Genomic DNA, 14853 nt, shown 5'->3' on the forward strand with positions numbered 1-14853 from the left:
ATTATCCCCATCCGAGTGCTCTTCCCCATTTAAGCGAGTATTCCCCAACGGTCCTAGTGACCCCGATTGAGAAAATGTGTATCCCTATCAATTGGGTTTATGATCGTGATGATACTTAGATCCAACGGTTTTGCGCGCACACCATGAATGGAGGGTTGAGATTTGATACAAATTTTGGCGGCAAACAAAAATTGGGGAGACTGATAAAGTACTAAATCTGAGCCGTTGGATAATCCATCCTCTTTTCTCTGGGGCGTTAGATTTATAGAAAAAAATAACTTCTTTAATTTCAACTTTTACCAAAAAAAAAATTCTCTAGTCTAATTGACTATCGTTCTCTCTGTAACTAGCCCTAGCTAGCAGCTTGAGCTTGCTCTGTACCTTTTTCTTTCTTCTTCTTCTTCGCATTTTTCTCTGTCGAGATTCGTAATGGAGAGCAGTGAAAGCCCTCCCGAGCCTAAGAAACCCAAATCCAAGACTCCGAAAAAGTCTAAGGAAACCCCCAGCACCCTCAAGCAGAGTTAGTCTCTCTTTCTCATATATAACGATATATATATATACGTATAATTAAGTAAATATGAATTTGTGAATTGTAATTGTTGATTGATTCGTTGTGAAACTCGCAGAATCTCCCGCTGAGTTTTTTGCGGAGAACAAGAACATTGCTGGATTTGATAATGTAATTTTCTTCCTTCTTTATTTGATATTTTACGAAATTCGATGATCTCTTGTTTATTCAGGTTGAGTTTGATTAAGTTTGTTTTATTTTCAGTAAAATTTCTAGAAATGAAGTTAATGAACTACTGATCCCCCAATGTTAGCTGTGTAATTTTGGGAGCTTGATTTTTTTTTTTCCTTTTGTTGAATTCTCAGCATGGGAAATCTCTTGAATTTGACTAAGTTTGATGTATTTTTAGTCAAATTTCTAGAAATGAACAAGTACTGATTACCCAATGTTAGCTGTGATATTTTTAGGAGCTTGATTGTTCCTTTTGTTGAACTCTCAGCCTGGGAAATCTTTTGAATTTGATTAACTTAGATGTATTTTCAGTCAAATTTCTAGAAATGAACAAGTGCTGATTACCCAATGTTAGCTGTGTAATTTTAGGAGCTTGATTTTTGTTCATTTTGTTGAATTCTCAGCCTGGGAAATCTTTGTACACCACTGTGAGGGAGCTTGTTGAAAATTCACTTGATTCTGCTGAGTCCATTTCAGAGCTTCCTGTTGTCGAAATAACCATGTGAGTGGGTTTTCTGATACCAAATTATGAGTAATTTGGAAATGTTTAATATGTAAGATTGGTTACTTATACTTGAACACATCATTTCATAAGATCACTGTGACTTGTAGTTGATACACAGGTCTTGAATTCTACTTCATTTTACCTCTAGCTCTGTATTGCTTGAATTTGGATATGTTTACTGTTGTTTTGATTGATATGTTTGCCTATTGCAGTGAGGAGATTGGTAGAAGCAAGTTTAACTCTATGATTGGTCTTGTTGATCGAGAACGTGTTGATGAGGCACTCTATGATGATTATGAGACAACTAAGGCTCGAGAGGTGTGCTCATTTCTAGTGTTTTTTTATTTTATTTTATTTATTTATGACTATTAAGTACTAGTGCAACTGCGAAGGTTATACGTCTGGCAGCTTAAGAAGTTGTGTGTTGAATTTATTTTATTTCCGCAAGTGGTTAATTTCTGCTGTATTAATCCTCGTGGATAATGTATATTTTCATTAATTTTTGGTGTTTATATTTTGTGGTGCGGAACAAAAAGTTGTAGTTGCACTATAAGTTAATATGTGGAATGTTTGAATTTGAGAGAATCCACCAGAAACAATATCTTTAGTATGAATTTTTGTAGATTTGATTACTTTTTACAAAGAGGACCTTCTTTCAAATTCTTTCTCATGTATTTTGCTTCCTGTATTGCAGAAAAGATTGGCAAAGGAGGCCCGTGCCCAAGAAATGCAAGCAAAGAATGTTTCGCTTGGAAAAAAAGTCAAAGAGTCCCAACCTTCAAAGGGAATGAAGGGTCGAGGTGAAGCTTCATTTTACCGGGTGACATGCAAGGTTGATTCAAATCTTATTTCACAGCCTTCTTCTAATATAACAACACTTATATTTTTTTCCTCATTGCTTTGTGTATTGCCTCATTCAGTGCAGGAGAAAACCTTATCTTTATAATTGGTTTTAAATGCAGGATAATGGAAAAGGAATGCCACATGATGACATACCAAATATGTTTGGACGAGGTTCAGAATTACTCTATTAACCAAGTTTCCATAATAGTTTGGTCCTACTCAAATTTGTCGATCCTTGATTTCTTCCTTATATATCCATGAGCTTATGTAAATGAACAAACCCATGCAGTTCTATCTGGGACAAAATATGGCCTGAAGCAGACACGAGGGAAATTTGGTCTTGGTGCAAAGATGGTAAGATTGGTTGGACATCATATTCCTCTACTCTAATGGGATTTGTTTGTTGAATGTAACTTGATAAGATATGTTAAAAATTTTCAGGCTTTAATTTGGTCCAAGATGAGTACAGGGCTTCCTATAGAGATATCATCATCGATGAAGGGCCAAAATTACAGTACATACTGCAGGCTGGATATAGATATTCATCGGTATGTCAAATTTAATGAAAGATTGATATTTTTTCCTTCTTTGTTTATTGTGCCAAGTTGCAAACCTGACTGTTTTATAGACTGATCTTCGCATATGTGTATGTGTTACTTGTATATGAAGTTTTTGCTTGAGTTGTCCTGGTTTAGATTTTTGTTCATAGTCATAATGGTGCTCTTTCCAAGTTGTCAGGAACATTCCTCATGTACATGCACATGAAAAACGAGATAATAAGGAGCATTGGCATGGAGCTGAAATACAAGTTGTAATTGAAGGAAATTGGACTACCTATCGTGTATGCAATTCATGACTGGCACATCTCTCTCTTATTTTTATTTTCCCCATAATATCTAATCTGAGAAAACTTCTTTCTTGGCACGTGCAGTCCAAGATATTGCACTACATGAGGCAAATGGCTGTTATCACCCCTTATGCCCAATTTTTGTTTAAATTTGTAACAGATTCAACTGAGTATGCTCTCTCTCTCTCTCTCTCTCTCACACACACACACACACACACACACACACTAAGAAACACATGTAATACTTCCTAGCAAATAGTTAAATAATAAGTTTACACTACTTGAATTCTCATTTTTTATGCAGTAAAAATGTAACTATAAGGTTTGCTCGAAGGACTGATGTAATGCCACCAATTCCTCTTGAGACAAAGCACCATCCATCATCAGTTGACTTACTGCTGATCAAACGTCTCATAACAGAAACTTCAAAGCAAAACCTTTTACAATTTCTTCAGCATGAATTTGTAAATATAGGAAAACCTTATGCTGAACGGTTAATAGGTAGGATCACTCGAGAACTGAATGTATCTGCTGGTTATGCAAGTTGAAGTCTTTCATTATCACCAGTATGTATAACCTAGAACAGAGCTCTGTAGCATATGATTTTGGAAGTCCAAGAGTCACAAACTCTGTTTTTCTTAGATTTCTTTTCATAAAAATGGTGTGGAAAATTGAGCACTCTACACTAAAACTGTACATGTAGGTGTACTTTTAAAATTAAATTTCAAGAATTTGGTAAATTGTTGTTATCTTAAGCTAGCGCAATTATTTGCCTCTCTGTCTCTTGTACATTATTAACATTAGAAAGTTGATCCCTAACTTGTTATGTTTTCTTTATTAAGGGGAAATGGGTCCCGACTTCAACCCCAAAACGCTTGTTAAGTCTCTAACTTCTCAGCAAATCGTCCGCATCCATCAGTTATTTCGTCAAGCTAAGTTTGATGATCCTAGTGGTGATGTAAGCTTTCACAGGCTCTTTATATTAATTTTTTATTCTCACTAATTAATATTTCTTAATCATTCTGATAATTACCCAGCTTTAATTACATGTTGTTGTCTATCTGATGTTAATGGGCTCATACTCTGAAACTGTTTCCAGTGTTTAAGTCCTGCAGGGGAATATAATCTTCGGCTTGGTATCATAAAAGAGCTGCATCCAGACATGGTTGCAACTTATTCAGGCAGGTTGTGTTTGAATCTTGTGTTTCTTTCTCCTTGTCACGAGTTTTGGGGAACTAACTTGTGTATCTTTGTGAGAATTTGTCTATTTAAACTTAATTTCAATAATGTACTCTGAGAAAATGTTTCTGAATATGTTTTTCTTGACTACGACAATATACAGTGCTCAAGTTTTTGAAGGCCACCCATTCATTGTGGAAGCTGGAGTCAGCATGGGTGGAAAAGATGTGAAGCAAGTAGGCTACTCCCAATTTTGAATATAAATTAGCTTTTGAGTCCCAAGTTTTTCACAGGCTTTGTTCTGTAACTGCTACAGTTCAGAACAAGCTAATCAAGATATACCTTATGTTCTCTGCAGTTCAACTCAACTAGTAAATGTACAACTAATGAAGCTTGAATGTTTGCTTGTAGGGTCTGAATATTTTCAGATTCGCAAACCGGATACCTCTTCTTTTTGAGCAGGGTGCTGATGTTGTAACCAGAACTGCCCTTAAGAGAATTAAGTAAGAAAGTGGGAAAGGGTCGTGTAGTTTTTTTTTTTTTTTTTAACGAAAAAAGTCTAGTAATGAAGACAAATTAAAGTTTAACCAGACTAACATCTTTTAAAACATAATTTTTCAGCTGGAATAGTTACAAGATCAACCAGACACAAGATAAAATTGGTGTTTTTGTGAGCATTGTAAGCACCAAAATTCCCTTCAAAGGGACTGGAAAGGAGTATATCGGAGATGATATTACCGAAATAGCTACAGCAGTGAAGGTATGAATTGCCCGCTTAAATTTTGGGATTTCCTTTATGAACATTTGTAAATTACAAAACTAACAAAATTTTATGTCTTTCAGTCTGCTATTCAGCAGTGTTGTATCCAGCTTAAATCGAAGATAGTGAAGAAAATACAGGCACGCGAGCAGCAGGAAAGAAAACGGAATCTGAGCAAGTAAATTTAACCAACACAGCTCTCAAACTAAGTTGTTCGAAATCGATCTCTGACATTCTCATTATCAATTGGCAGGTACATTGTGGATGCTACCAGTGCTGTATACGAGGTTTTGAAAGAAATGGCACATTCACATGCATCAAAGAAGAAACGGGTGGCTGATGATGACGATGACTCCGAATTACTCGATAAAGTTTCAGATCGGACGGTTACGAAAGAAACTCTCAGGGAAAAGCTTGCTCAACATGTTGAACACGTGAGTTCAGTTGTATTGCTTTCTAAATTGATAAAGAGTAATGATATGTGCACTTAAATATATACTCAAACATTACACATAGTGATCTGACAGGTTAGCCTAGCCAATCACATTTATTAAAACTGGGACTCACTATTTTAAAAAGCAGTGACACGTCACTATGTATAATGTTAATGTTTGGGTGCACATATTATTAATCATTGATAAAATGGCAATCTAAATTGGTGTGGTTGTTGTGCCTGTTTGCGTTTAATTTATCGAAGGTGGACTATGAGATGGCAATGGAGTACGCAACACAGAGTGGAGTGAGTGAGGAGCCAAGACAATCTATATATTTACAGTCACTTGAAGCTGAGGATAGCTTCATCGATTTACACAACCCCATATTTGTTTTCAGATTGTATAATTAGGAAAAAAGAAAACTAGGATTTATTGCCTATCCTTTAAATTGAAAAGGTGGTCATGTATTATTTTTCATTTGATATTTTTTCTTTTCATTATTCTTGTACTAATAAAAGAAGTGTCTTGTTATTTAATTTGCTTAATCTAATCATATCATACATCTGATTCTAACCATTTCACAAAACTTGGAAGATGTGATTGGTATGTTATAGTTATAGCTTAAAATCATGCTTTGTTAAATAATATGTATAAGTGGAAATAAAATAGCTAACAAACAAAAAAAGTGGATTTTGGTTAAATTAGATTAAGCATGGTGAGTTTTTGAAAATTCGTAAAATCTCTCCTGTATTCTGATTATCATTAAATTCATTATTAACTCAAAGTTTAGTCATAAACAAAACAATAGAAAAACAAAAAATACTAAAAATTTGCTAAATAAATTCACACAAGTTTTTGTATTTTTCATGGTCACTTAAAGTTTCATATTTCACTTCAAATTTGATTCATATAAGTTGTTTAAACTAAAATAAAATAATATTCACAATTTCACATATATGTACATACTATATACAATATTTTGTACTTGTTTGGATGTTTGGAAATAACTGTATAATTACTAATTATATATTATAATAATTACACTATTTTAAATTAAGGTAATAAGTTGTTTAGATGTCAAATTTTAATTATTTGTAAAATACTATTATTATGTTTGTTAAATCAATTAGTAATTACATATAAAAATAATATTATATAATAAATACTATTTAAAATTAAAATTATTTAGTAATTATACATTGAAATTACAACTAATTCTCATCAAAACTATAATAGTTAGAAATTTCTCAATTAGTTCTGATTACATAATTTTTATTTTTGTGTAATTACACAGACAAGACTCCATATAGATTAAATTAATAAAATTTCAATTATAGGTGAATTTCCAAACCACACCTAATTTTGTCAGAATCAAAATAAGCACATAAAGTGTTTTTAGAATAAAAAAATGGTACCCACGAGAGCAATAGTAGAGGGATTCGCCACCATTCTATTCCTAGGCAGCTTCTTCCTCTGTTCGGGCTCTGGTTTTTCAATTCAAATTCCATTAACGAAAAACAGTAAGAAAATTCAAAGGAGAATTGAATATGGCAAAGGCAGTAGTGCCCCAGATCGCCATTCTTGGAGCTGGTATCTTTGTTAGAACCCAGTACATTCCCAGGCTCAGTGAGATCTCCGACCTCGTCTCCCTCAAAGCCATTTGGAGTCGAACTGAGGTAATTACTCCCTCTTCTTTTTATTTTTTAAATACCCCTTTTTTTATTTTTCTTTAATTGACTATGTTCTGGTTCAGGAATCTGCCCGAGGTGCAGTTGAGATTGCTCAGAAATTTTTCCCAGGAGTAGAATGCAAATGGGGAGATAACGGTCTTGATGAGATTGCTCAAGACAATTCAATACTTGGTGTTGCTGTGGTTTTAGCTGGCCAAGCTCAGGTATCAACCGTATCCTATTCATTATAACCAAAAAAAAAAAAATCTTCTTTTTGATATATATATATATACATGCTTGAAGTTGAAAGACATACTTTTTTGTGGTTTTTGTTCATACAATCGGATTGACTAGAACTTCGTCAGTGTAAAATGTCTGTATATTTATGTCTAAAAGTAGAGTAAGTTCAATTGTTGAATCATATCAGGGTGGTAATGGTCAGGACTCGTAGGTAGACTATAGCATTTTATACTATGCAAGGAAGATGACTTTTTGAGCAAAGATGAAGGACGAGAAAAATGGAAAAATAGAAAGGAGGAATTAAAGAACTTGGTTTAGATTGACCACTGCTTGCTTAAGCAGTGTATTTTCCTAATTTTGTTTTCAAATGAATATGTAACATCAAAGTTGGTCCTGCAGAGTATTATAATCTGAGCACACCATTTAGCATAATCCTTTTGCTTAATTCAAAGGCTACATTATGTACCATTCCGTGCAGGTTGATTTCTCACTAAAGATGCTCAAGGCAGGAAAGCATGTCCTTCAGGGTAATCTCTGCTCCACAGAGGATATTAATATCAGAGAATTCTATTTATTACTGTAATTGTTCTTGATATTTCCATTTGTCAATAGTCTTCTCGGGCAATGTACTAAAATTTTCCTTTTGGATTCTGTTGCATGGTTGACTTGGTGGTTCTGAAGAGAAACCTGCAGCAGCTAGTAAGTAGTGTGTAGTTTTGGCTGAAGTAGTATGCATTGTCTTCAATGATTAGTTTTAACTAAAAGTTGCTAACAATTTGGTTTTAATACAGCTACAAGTGAGCTGGAAGCTGCTATTGCAGGCTATAACTCCATTTGTGCCAATATCCCAAGTAAACCCATTTGGGCTGTGGCAGAAAACTATCGATTTGAGCCTGCTTTTGTTGAGGTATGTATTACTATTGTAGTAGGACTAGTGGCATACAGCTACCCTCCTGTTTTTTCTAGCCTGGCAGGCACTCATTTTGGCTTTCACAGTGTAAGAAGCTAGTGGCGGATATTGGAGATATGATGAACGTCCAAGTTATTGTTGAAGGATCTATGAACAGTTCAAATCCTTACTTCTCAAGCTCTTGGAGGCGCGATTTTACTGTACGTGTTCATACATATTCTTGTTCTCTCTTGATCACGAGTCCTATTAGATATATAGCTTGTTGTTCGATGCCTACTTCCCACTTCAGTTGTATGGTCTCTATGAAAGATGCAATGTCTTTGAGGTGTGAATTACTACAATTTTCATTCCTCATAGAAGTGTAAGGGATTTCACTGTTTGCAACTTATTATTGAATATCTAACCAATTTCTTCTCACCTATATAGTATATTGTTTCTTAAGCTAACCAGTTAACATATTTTTTATGGCAGGGGGGTTTTATTCTAGATATGGGGGTGCATTTTATCGCCGGGTTGAGGATGGTAATGTTACCTTTTAAAATTTTATTTTTAGTAAACTATGTCTTGGGGCCATTGTATGAACCTTTTTCCTATCCATTGACACAGCTTGTTGGATCTGAGGTTGTCTCAGTGTCAGCTATAACATCTTATGTGGACAAGACTTTACCTCCACCAGATAACATAAACTCTCTTTTGTAAGTTATTGCTTTGTAAATTCAAAGATTTTTTCCCTCTTTTTCTCTGAAACAACTGAAGCTCTAAAGGTGAATATTTCAATTTCCTTGACTTAGCCAATTGGAGAATGGATGCTCTGGAGTTTTTGTAATGATTGTCTCCTCTAGCTCGCCCAAGGTATATGTCGTAAACCAAAACATTTCTTTTGTGAATGCATACAATTTCTCTGTAGTAATTTTATTTTTCTTGGTAGATTATCTGGAGAGTTGTTGGCTTGAAAGGAACATTACAAGTCGAGCGTGGAAAGCACGATGGTCAACATGGCTACCTGGTAACTTGAAAACCTAACAAAGCTTATGAATTTAAAGTTTTGAGCCCTAGATTATAATATTTTCTGGAATAGGAGTTGCCATTTAGGCTTAAGTTTTATTTTTCATTAAAAAAAAGTGTAGAATTTTTCAGCTTTGATATCTTGGATGCTGTTTCAGGTTACAATTTATAGTGCTGATGGGCAAAGCAAAAACACATTCTACAAATTCAGTGGAGTGACTGACGAGTTCAAAAGTTTTATATATGACATATCCCAAGCCAGCATAAAGGTAGTTTATGTTTCTTCTAATTAAACAAAAGTCATTTTCTGATTAATTTGTTTTCATTAGTCTACTCATGCAAGATTTTAGCATTTTATATCATCTTTCTCTATTGTTTTGACTTTTATGAGATCTTTCTTCTGTCATCGAAGGGAAATGACCACAAAGCTGAGCCTCGTATGTCTTTCGAGGAAGGTGCCAGAGATGTTGCCGTTCTAGAAGCAATGCTGGAATCCGGCGCAAAGCAAGGAGCACCAGTTCAAGTAAAGAAGTTTTGAACTTGATGATAACACTCTTGAAAATATGATTGACATTCTGGTTAAATGTTATCTTGATCCCTTTTTTTCTTTAACATCAAGGATAAGAAATGAAGTAAAAAGAAAGAGATTTGTAGAAGGATATATGTAACTGCTTATTTGAATAAAGCTACTGATTTGTTGTCACTGTCAAAACAACTAATTTAAGCTTAGTATTCACTTATTTATTTCACCTTATGTCTCCAAACCAGACAACATTGAAGACTAATTGAGGTACCAGGTTTTAGCAAATATTCTTGTACCAATAATATCAAAAGGCCATTAACATATACTAACAAAACTTCATGATTGTATAATATAGTATATGTATTTCACTTCCCAATGCTGCCAAAATCAAAAGCTAGTGAAAATGTGTAAAAAACAGATACCAATATTTGTTGAAGAGAAGTAGTTAAAGTGGAGAGCTTTATGGGGGTTTGGTGTCAATATTCTTCAACTTTGAAAATCTTTACCGAAATAATCATAACAAGACATTGCAGGAGATGGGGCCTAATTCTTCACATGTGAGCATTAAACCGTTTGAACTTGAAGGGCAAAATCTCATTCAAGGCAGTGGAGCAGCACCTTCACATGCTGCAACTTGCATATAACATTTAAACTGTTCCAAATCAAAACCTATCTTTTTCTGTAGTACTGTACCGATCACAGTTATGATAAATAGCCTACTCTCTCTCTCTCATTTCCCTTTATTGCAAGGAGAATGACATCATTTTTCACAGCAAGAAATCCATTATCTATTAGGCTAGTTTCATTGTTTTTTATCAATAATCACATCACCGACGGGTGCTGGAAAAGTAACATTCTTTTTATATAGTTACTTTGCATAATAGTCTCTTTTCGATAATTCTTTATAAAATAACATTTTAGTCATACTTGACACCTTGTATGACACTCGACCCTTTGTCGAAAATGCTCGATACCTTATTTGGAAATGTCATTTTGTCAAAAACTATCAAAACAATACCATTTTATAAAGTGGCATTAAAAAAGCTTATTTTTACTAATTACTCTATCAATAAATGGGTAGTATGCTTAGTTTTTCCACTTTGAACACTAGTGAACTTAGATGATTAATGGAGTACTTTAAATCAACAAAAATTGACATGAAATTATTGATTGGTCCTTGAACTATACTAGTTTCTATAGTTTCAATTTAAGCAATTAAATCTTCTAATTTTTTTAACAATCAAATCTTTTATACTACTAAAGTTAAAAAATTTACGGGAAAATATGTTCCCCTCATTAGTTATTATTTGAAAATGTAAAAATAATTATTCTTAATTCATAAAATTGACTTTGGTTGGTAGAAAAGATAATTATTGAGAATATACAAATTCAGAGACTTTATGTTAAAAGTGATTGTAATAAGTAGCATAATTCAAAGACTAATGGGTTCAAAATACCCAAAACTATTTTTATATATATATATTTATATATTACTCTCAAGCTAAACTGTTTACAGCTATGAGTGGATGAAATGAAAAGAAGAAAAAAGCAGGTTTGATTTTTAATTTTTTTGTGTGAGTTTAAATATGAAGCCCATCACACCTAACATCAATATTTTTCTCAACGCTAGGGAAAGCAACATTTGGCCTAAGTTTTTCTTGTAACTTTTCTTACCAAAAACCATGAATGATATATTTGTGAACATAAATATAATAGGGAATTTACTCATTTTTGTACCATTTGTTTTTACAAATTATCTTTTTGGTACCCTCTTTTTTCAATAATATTTATATGGTATCTTGTATTTTAAAATCACATATATTTGGTACCCTAAATTCAGATTTAATAATATAAAATTTTGTGAATATGACCAAAAATGTCATCAGTTATATATAATTAAGTAATTAAGTTTGAATTTAGAACTCATATAATTGAGAGCAATTTGACTAAATTGGTAAAAATTTATTAATTAAATTTGAGTTTATAGTACAAAATATGTACGATTTTAAAATACAGGGTACTAAATATGTACAATTTTAAAATACAGAGTATCAAATGTGCATTATTGTAAACACATGGTACCAAAATGATACTTTAAAAAAATATAAGAGTACAAAATAATTACCTACCCAATATAGTATCAAGTTGTTGTTTTCCATTTTGGCCCCAGGAAAACACCCCTTTTCTTTCATGCATGGAATTTATTTATTTGATTTTTGTGGTATGGGAAAAAGTAAAGTACTTGCTGACAAAAATGAATTCCATCGATTAATTCTAAAAAAAACTTTTACACTAGTCTTTGAGGCAATAATTTTGAAGCCAAATAGTAAGGGAGTAAAACTTATTACTAAGTACTTGTTGTAAGGTAACGTTTGCTTTTTGTTTAAATGTAAAAAATTTGAAACCTAAAAAAGTATATATGTTGAAATATGAAAAGCTAGATCCGACCAATTTAGAAAAATGCCAAAATTATATGGCTGAAAAATAGAAAGACAAATTAAGCAACATAATTACATTTGTTGATGGTTATTGTGTGTAATGATAATGTAACAATATAATCATTATCCATGTGCCTACAATTTTTAATTATACAATCCTATTAGGAATTTAAACACATTATGCTTCGTTTTTATTGCACAATAATGAAAAATTATATTATGATCAATTGAACTTTTTTTTTAAGCTTAAGAACATTGTAAAGTCCCAATTTTTCGAATAAGATTTAGTACCTTGATTAGAGGGTTAAGAATACAATAATTGATTTAATTATGTATTATGTGCATATTTGTGATTATATGCATGATTGTATGAATCATGTGAGTTATATTATAATATGACTATATGGGCATGGTTAGGTGTATTAAGCATGCATGTGGGCCCGTTTCTTATTAGAAGAATATTTTCGTAATTTTGGCCCATTGATGACATATTATATATATATATATATGTGTGCATATTGATTGAGACTACATTATTATGTGGATATATTTGAGTTATTCAGCACGAGACGATCTTAAGGAGGAAGTTAACGGTTTAGTCATGACGTGGTCAAATACTCGACTCAGGGTGAGCCTAAAGGTATTTTAGTAATTTAGTACATTACCGAAATTTATCGGATAATGAGAAATTATTTAGTGATTATTTGAGGACATTGGAGATATCGGGGATTATGAGGCGTTAATTATGATTAGCGGGAAAAGTGGCAAAAGATGAATTTTCTCTTGGGGGCATTAGATGAGTAAGGGTTTAGCAAGGGGTGGGTTAGTCTTTTACCAAGCTTGAGTGACTTAGTCACTTGGAACCTCTCAGAACAAAGAAACAGAACTCTTTCTCTCTCTCACTTACACTTGGGGGAACTTTTGGATTTCTAGGAAAAGAAGCTTGGAAATTGGAGGATTGAAGCTGGGATTGGAGTAGGAAACAGCTAAGGAGTCGTTATTCTTAGTTGAGGGTACCGCTAGGGTTCGGGACAGGATCGTGCTCGAAGGTCGTTGTTAATTAACTCATGCTTGGACTAGAGGTAAGAAAACTGCACCCAATACGTGATGTATGTGATTAGGGTTTGGCCCGGTTGTTAAATATAGACATAATTAAGGCTCGGACCCCTGTGAATGAGCATGATTATGATTATGCTTGTGATTTCTTGATTAAGTATGCTTGAATGCTCTGTATTTGGATAATTGTTAAATGATGCATGTTGTTTGCATTATCTGATTGAAAAACATTGACTTATAAGTCAAGAGCTGCAAGTGCGCACTGAGTGCTGGTCAATATGGTTAGGCCTAATCGGGAGCGTGATATACTGAGCGCTTGTCCGACCCAATGGTCATTGGAAAACTAACGCGCTAGGTATACTGGGCCAGGTTCAAGGCTGGTTATACAGATGATAGGGCAATAGGCCCCAGGGTGACTCATTAGTCTTATATCCTAGGGCACTGGGCCCCGACATGACTCATTAATAATTTATTTAGGGAAACGGGCCCCGGTGTGATGCTGCAATCACTTATCTGAATAGAATGCATGCACGAGTAGGGTTATCACTGCTTGGCATCCTTATTATGATTATATGATATGTTATTAACTGCTTATGAGCATGTTTAAGTTTTCTTGTTGAGCCTCGGCTCACGAGTGCTTTGTGGTGTAGGTAAGGGGAAAGGGAAGCTGGACCAACCATGAGTTGGAGAGCTTCGATGGCGACATGTACATATGCGACTACTCAACCACCACGATCGAGGTTTCTTAGAGGAACTAGGGTCAAACCCTATTTTTCCACTTAGGTCAGCTGGTTATAACTTCTGAGTTGTAATTCCCCTTTTTAAACGTTGTTTTGGCATCCCATGTATGAACGTAAACATTTTAATGAAATGGTTATTCCTTTTGACTAAATTTTTTAACCCTAAATCGTTAATCACATCTGGTTATACGTTTATGGCCAAGAGACTCGCTTAGAGAGTCTAATACTACTTAAAATACACAATGTAACGGTCTTATCTATCCAGAGTGTTACAACCATTGTCATTTTCGAGAGTACAAATGAGTAATTTGGAAATAGAAAGAAATGTTGAGAGTGCATAAAAGAGTAATTTGAAAGTCAACTTAACATAATTTCCTTCTGATTCTAAGTTATAATTAAGATTTGCAATTTTGAATTATTATGCTAATGATCAAAATAAAGTAAGAATATATATATAATAAAAGGTTATGGTTAACCACATAATCATGATTTTATGTCTTGTATTGTTAATTTTATTATAATTTATATGGTACTTTCGAAACTTAAATTGTAATTTTGCTATTTAAAATTGTTATACTCATTTTTTGAGTATCACAAACCATCAACCCAGAACTTACTTATAGCCTAGTTAATTGTAACTTTGTATAATTATTGGGCCAAGCTCAATAGCTTAAGCCCACACTCAAATGTAACCTTAGCTCTTCAATATAAATAAGAGGAAAGTGGAGAGGAAAAAATGGGCGGCAGTTTTTCACAGAGAGAGTTATCTCCATCTTCAATGGAGTCAAATAGCTGGCTAAATACAAATGTAATCTATTGCTGGCAAGATCAATGACAGTGACTAAGTGGATGTAGGCTATTTTTTTGGGGCTGAACCACTATAAAAATCTATCTATCCATTATTTATGGGCACTAGACACATTTCTTATACTTTATTTAGCTCTAAAAAATCTTCTCAATATTA

At 33.6% G+C, this 14853-nt stretch overlaps 2 protein-coding genes across 2 annotated transcripts; both read left to right on the forward strand.

Moving 5' to 3' along the window:
* Positions 1-308: 308 nt before the first annotated feature.
* Positions 309-5843, forward strand: LOC133790361 (DNA topoisomerase 6 subunit B). Its single transcript, XM_062227969.1, has 19 exons — positions 309-520; positions 627-679; positions 1144-1241; positions 1457-1562; positions 1939-2076; positions 2207-2258; positions 2377-2441; positions 2529-2635; positions 2826-2928; positions 3019-3104; positions 3239-3435; positions 3777-3892; positions 4034-4119; positions 4277-4349; positions 4525-4616; positions 4735-4873; positions 4957-5051; positions 5127-5307; positions 5571-5843. Exons 1-19 carry the CDS (start codon positions 430-432, stop codon positions 5715-5717), a joined length of 2025 nt encoding a protein of 674 aa, XP_062083953.1. The 5' UTR covers positions 309-429; the 3' UTR covers positions 5718-5843.
* Positions 5844-6721: 878 nt separating this feature from the next.
* On the forward strand, positions 6722-9835 carry LOC133790362 (dehydrogenase FPY6). Its single transcript, XM_062227971.1, has 12 exons — positions 6722-6983; positions 7061-7201; positions 7696-7744; positions 7899-7916; positions 8009-8124; positions 8214-8327; positions 8599-8649; positions 8734-8822; positions 8919-8979; positions 9056-9133; positions 9291-9401; positions 9545-9835. Exons 1-12 carry the CDS (start codon positions 6855-6857, stop codon positions 9668-9670), a joined length of 1083 nt encoding a protein of 360 aa, XP_062083955.1. The 5' UTR covers positions 6722-6854; the 3' UTR covers positions 9671-9835.
* The last annotated feature ends 5018 nt before the right edge of the window (positions 9836-14853 follow it).

Source organism: Humulus lupulus, chromosome 7, assembly GCF_963169125.1.
Source record: "Humulus lupulus chromosome 7, drHumLupu1.1, whole genome shotgun sequence".
In the NCBI taxonomy this organism is placed as follows: Eukaryota; Viridiplantae; Streptophyta; class Magnoliopsida; order Rosales; family Cannabaceae; genus Humulus; species Humulus lupulus.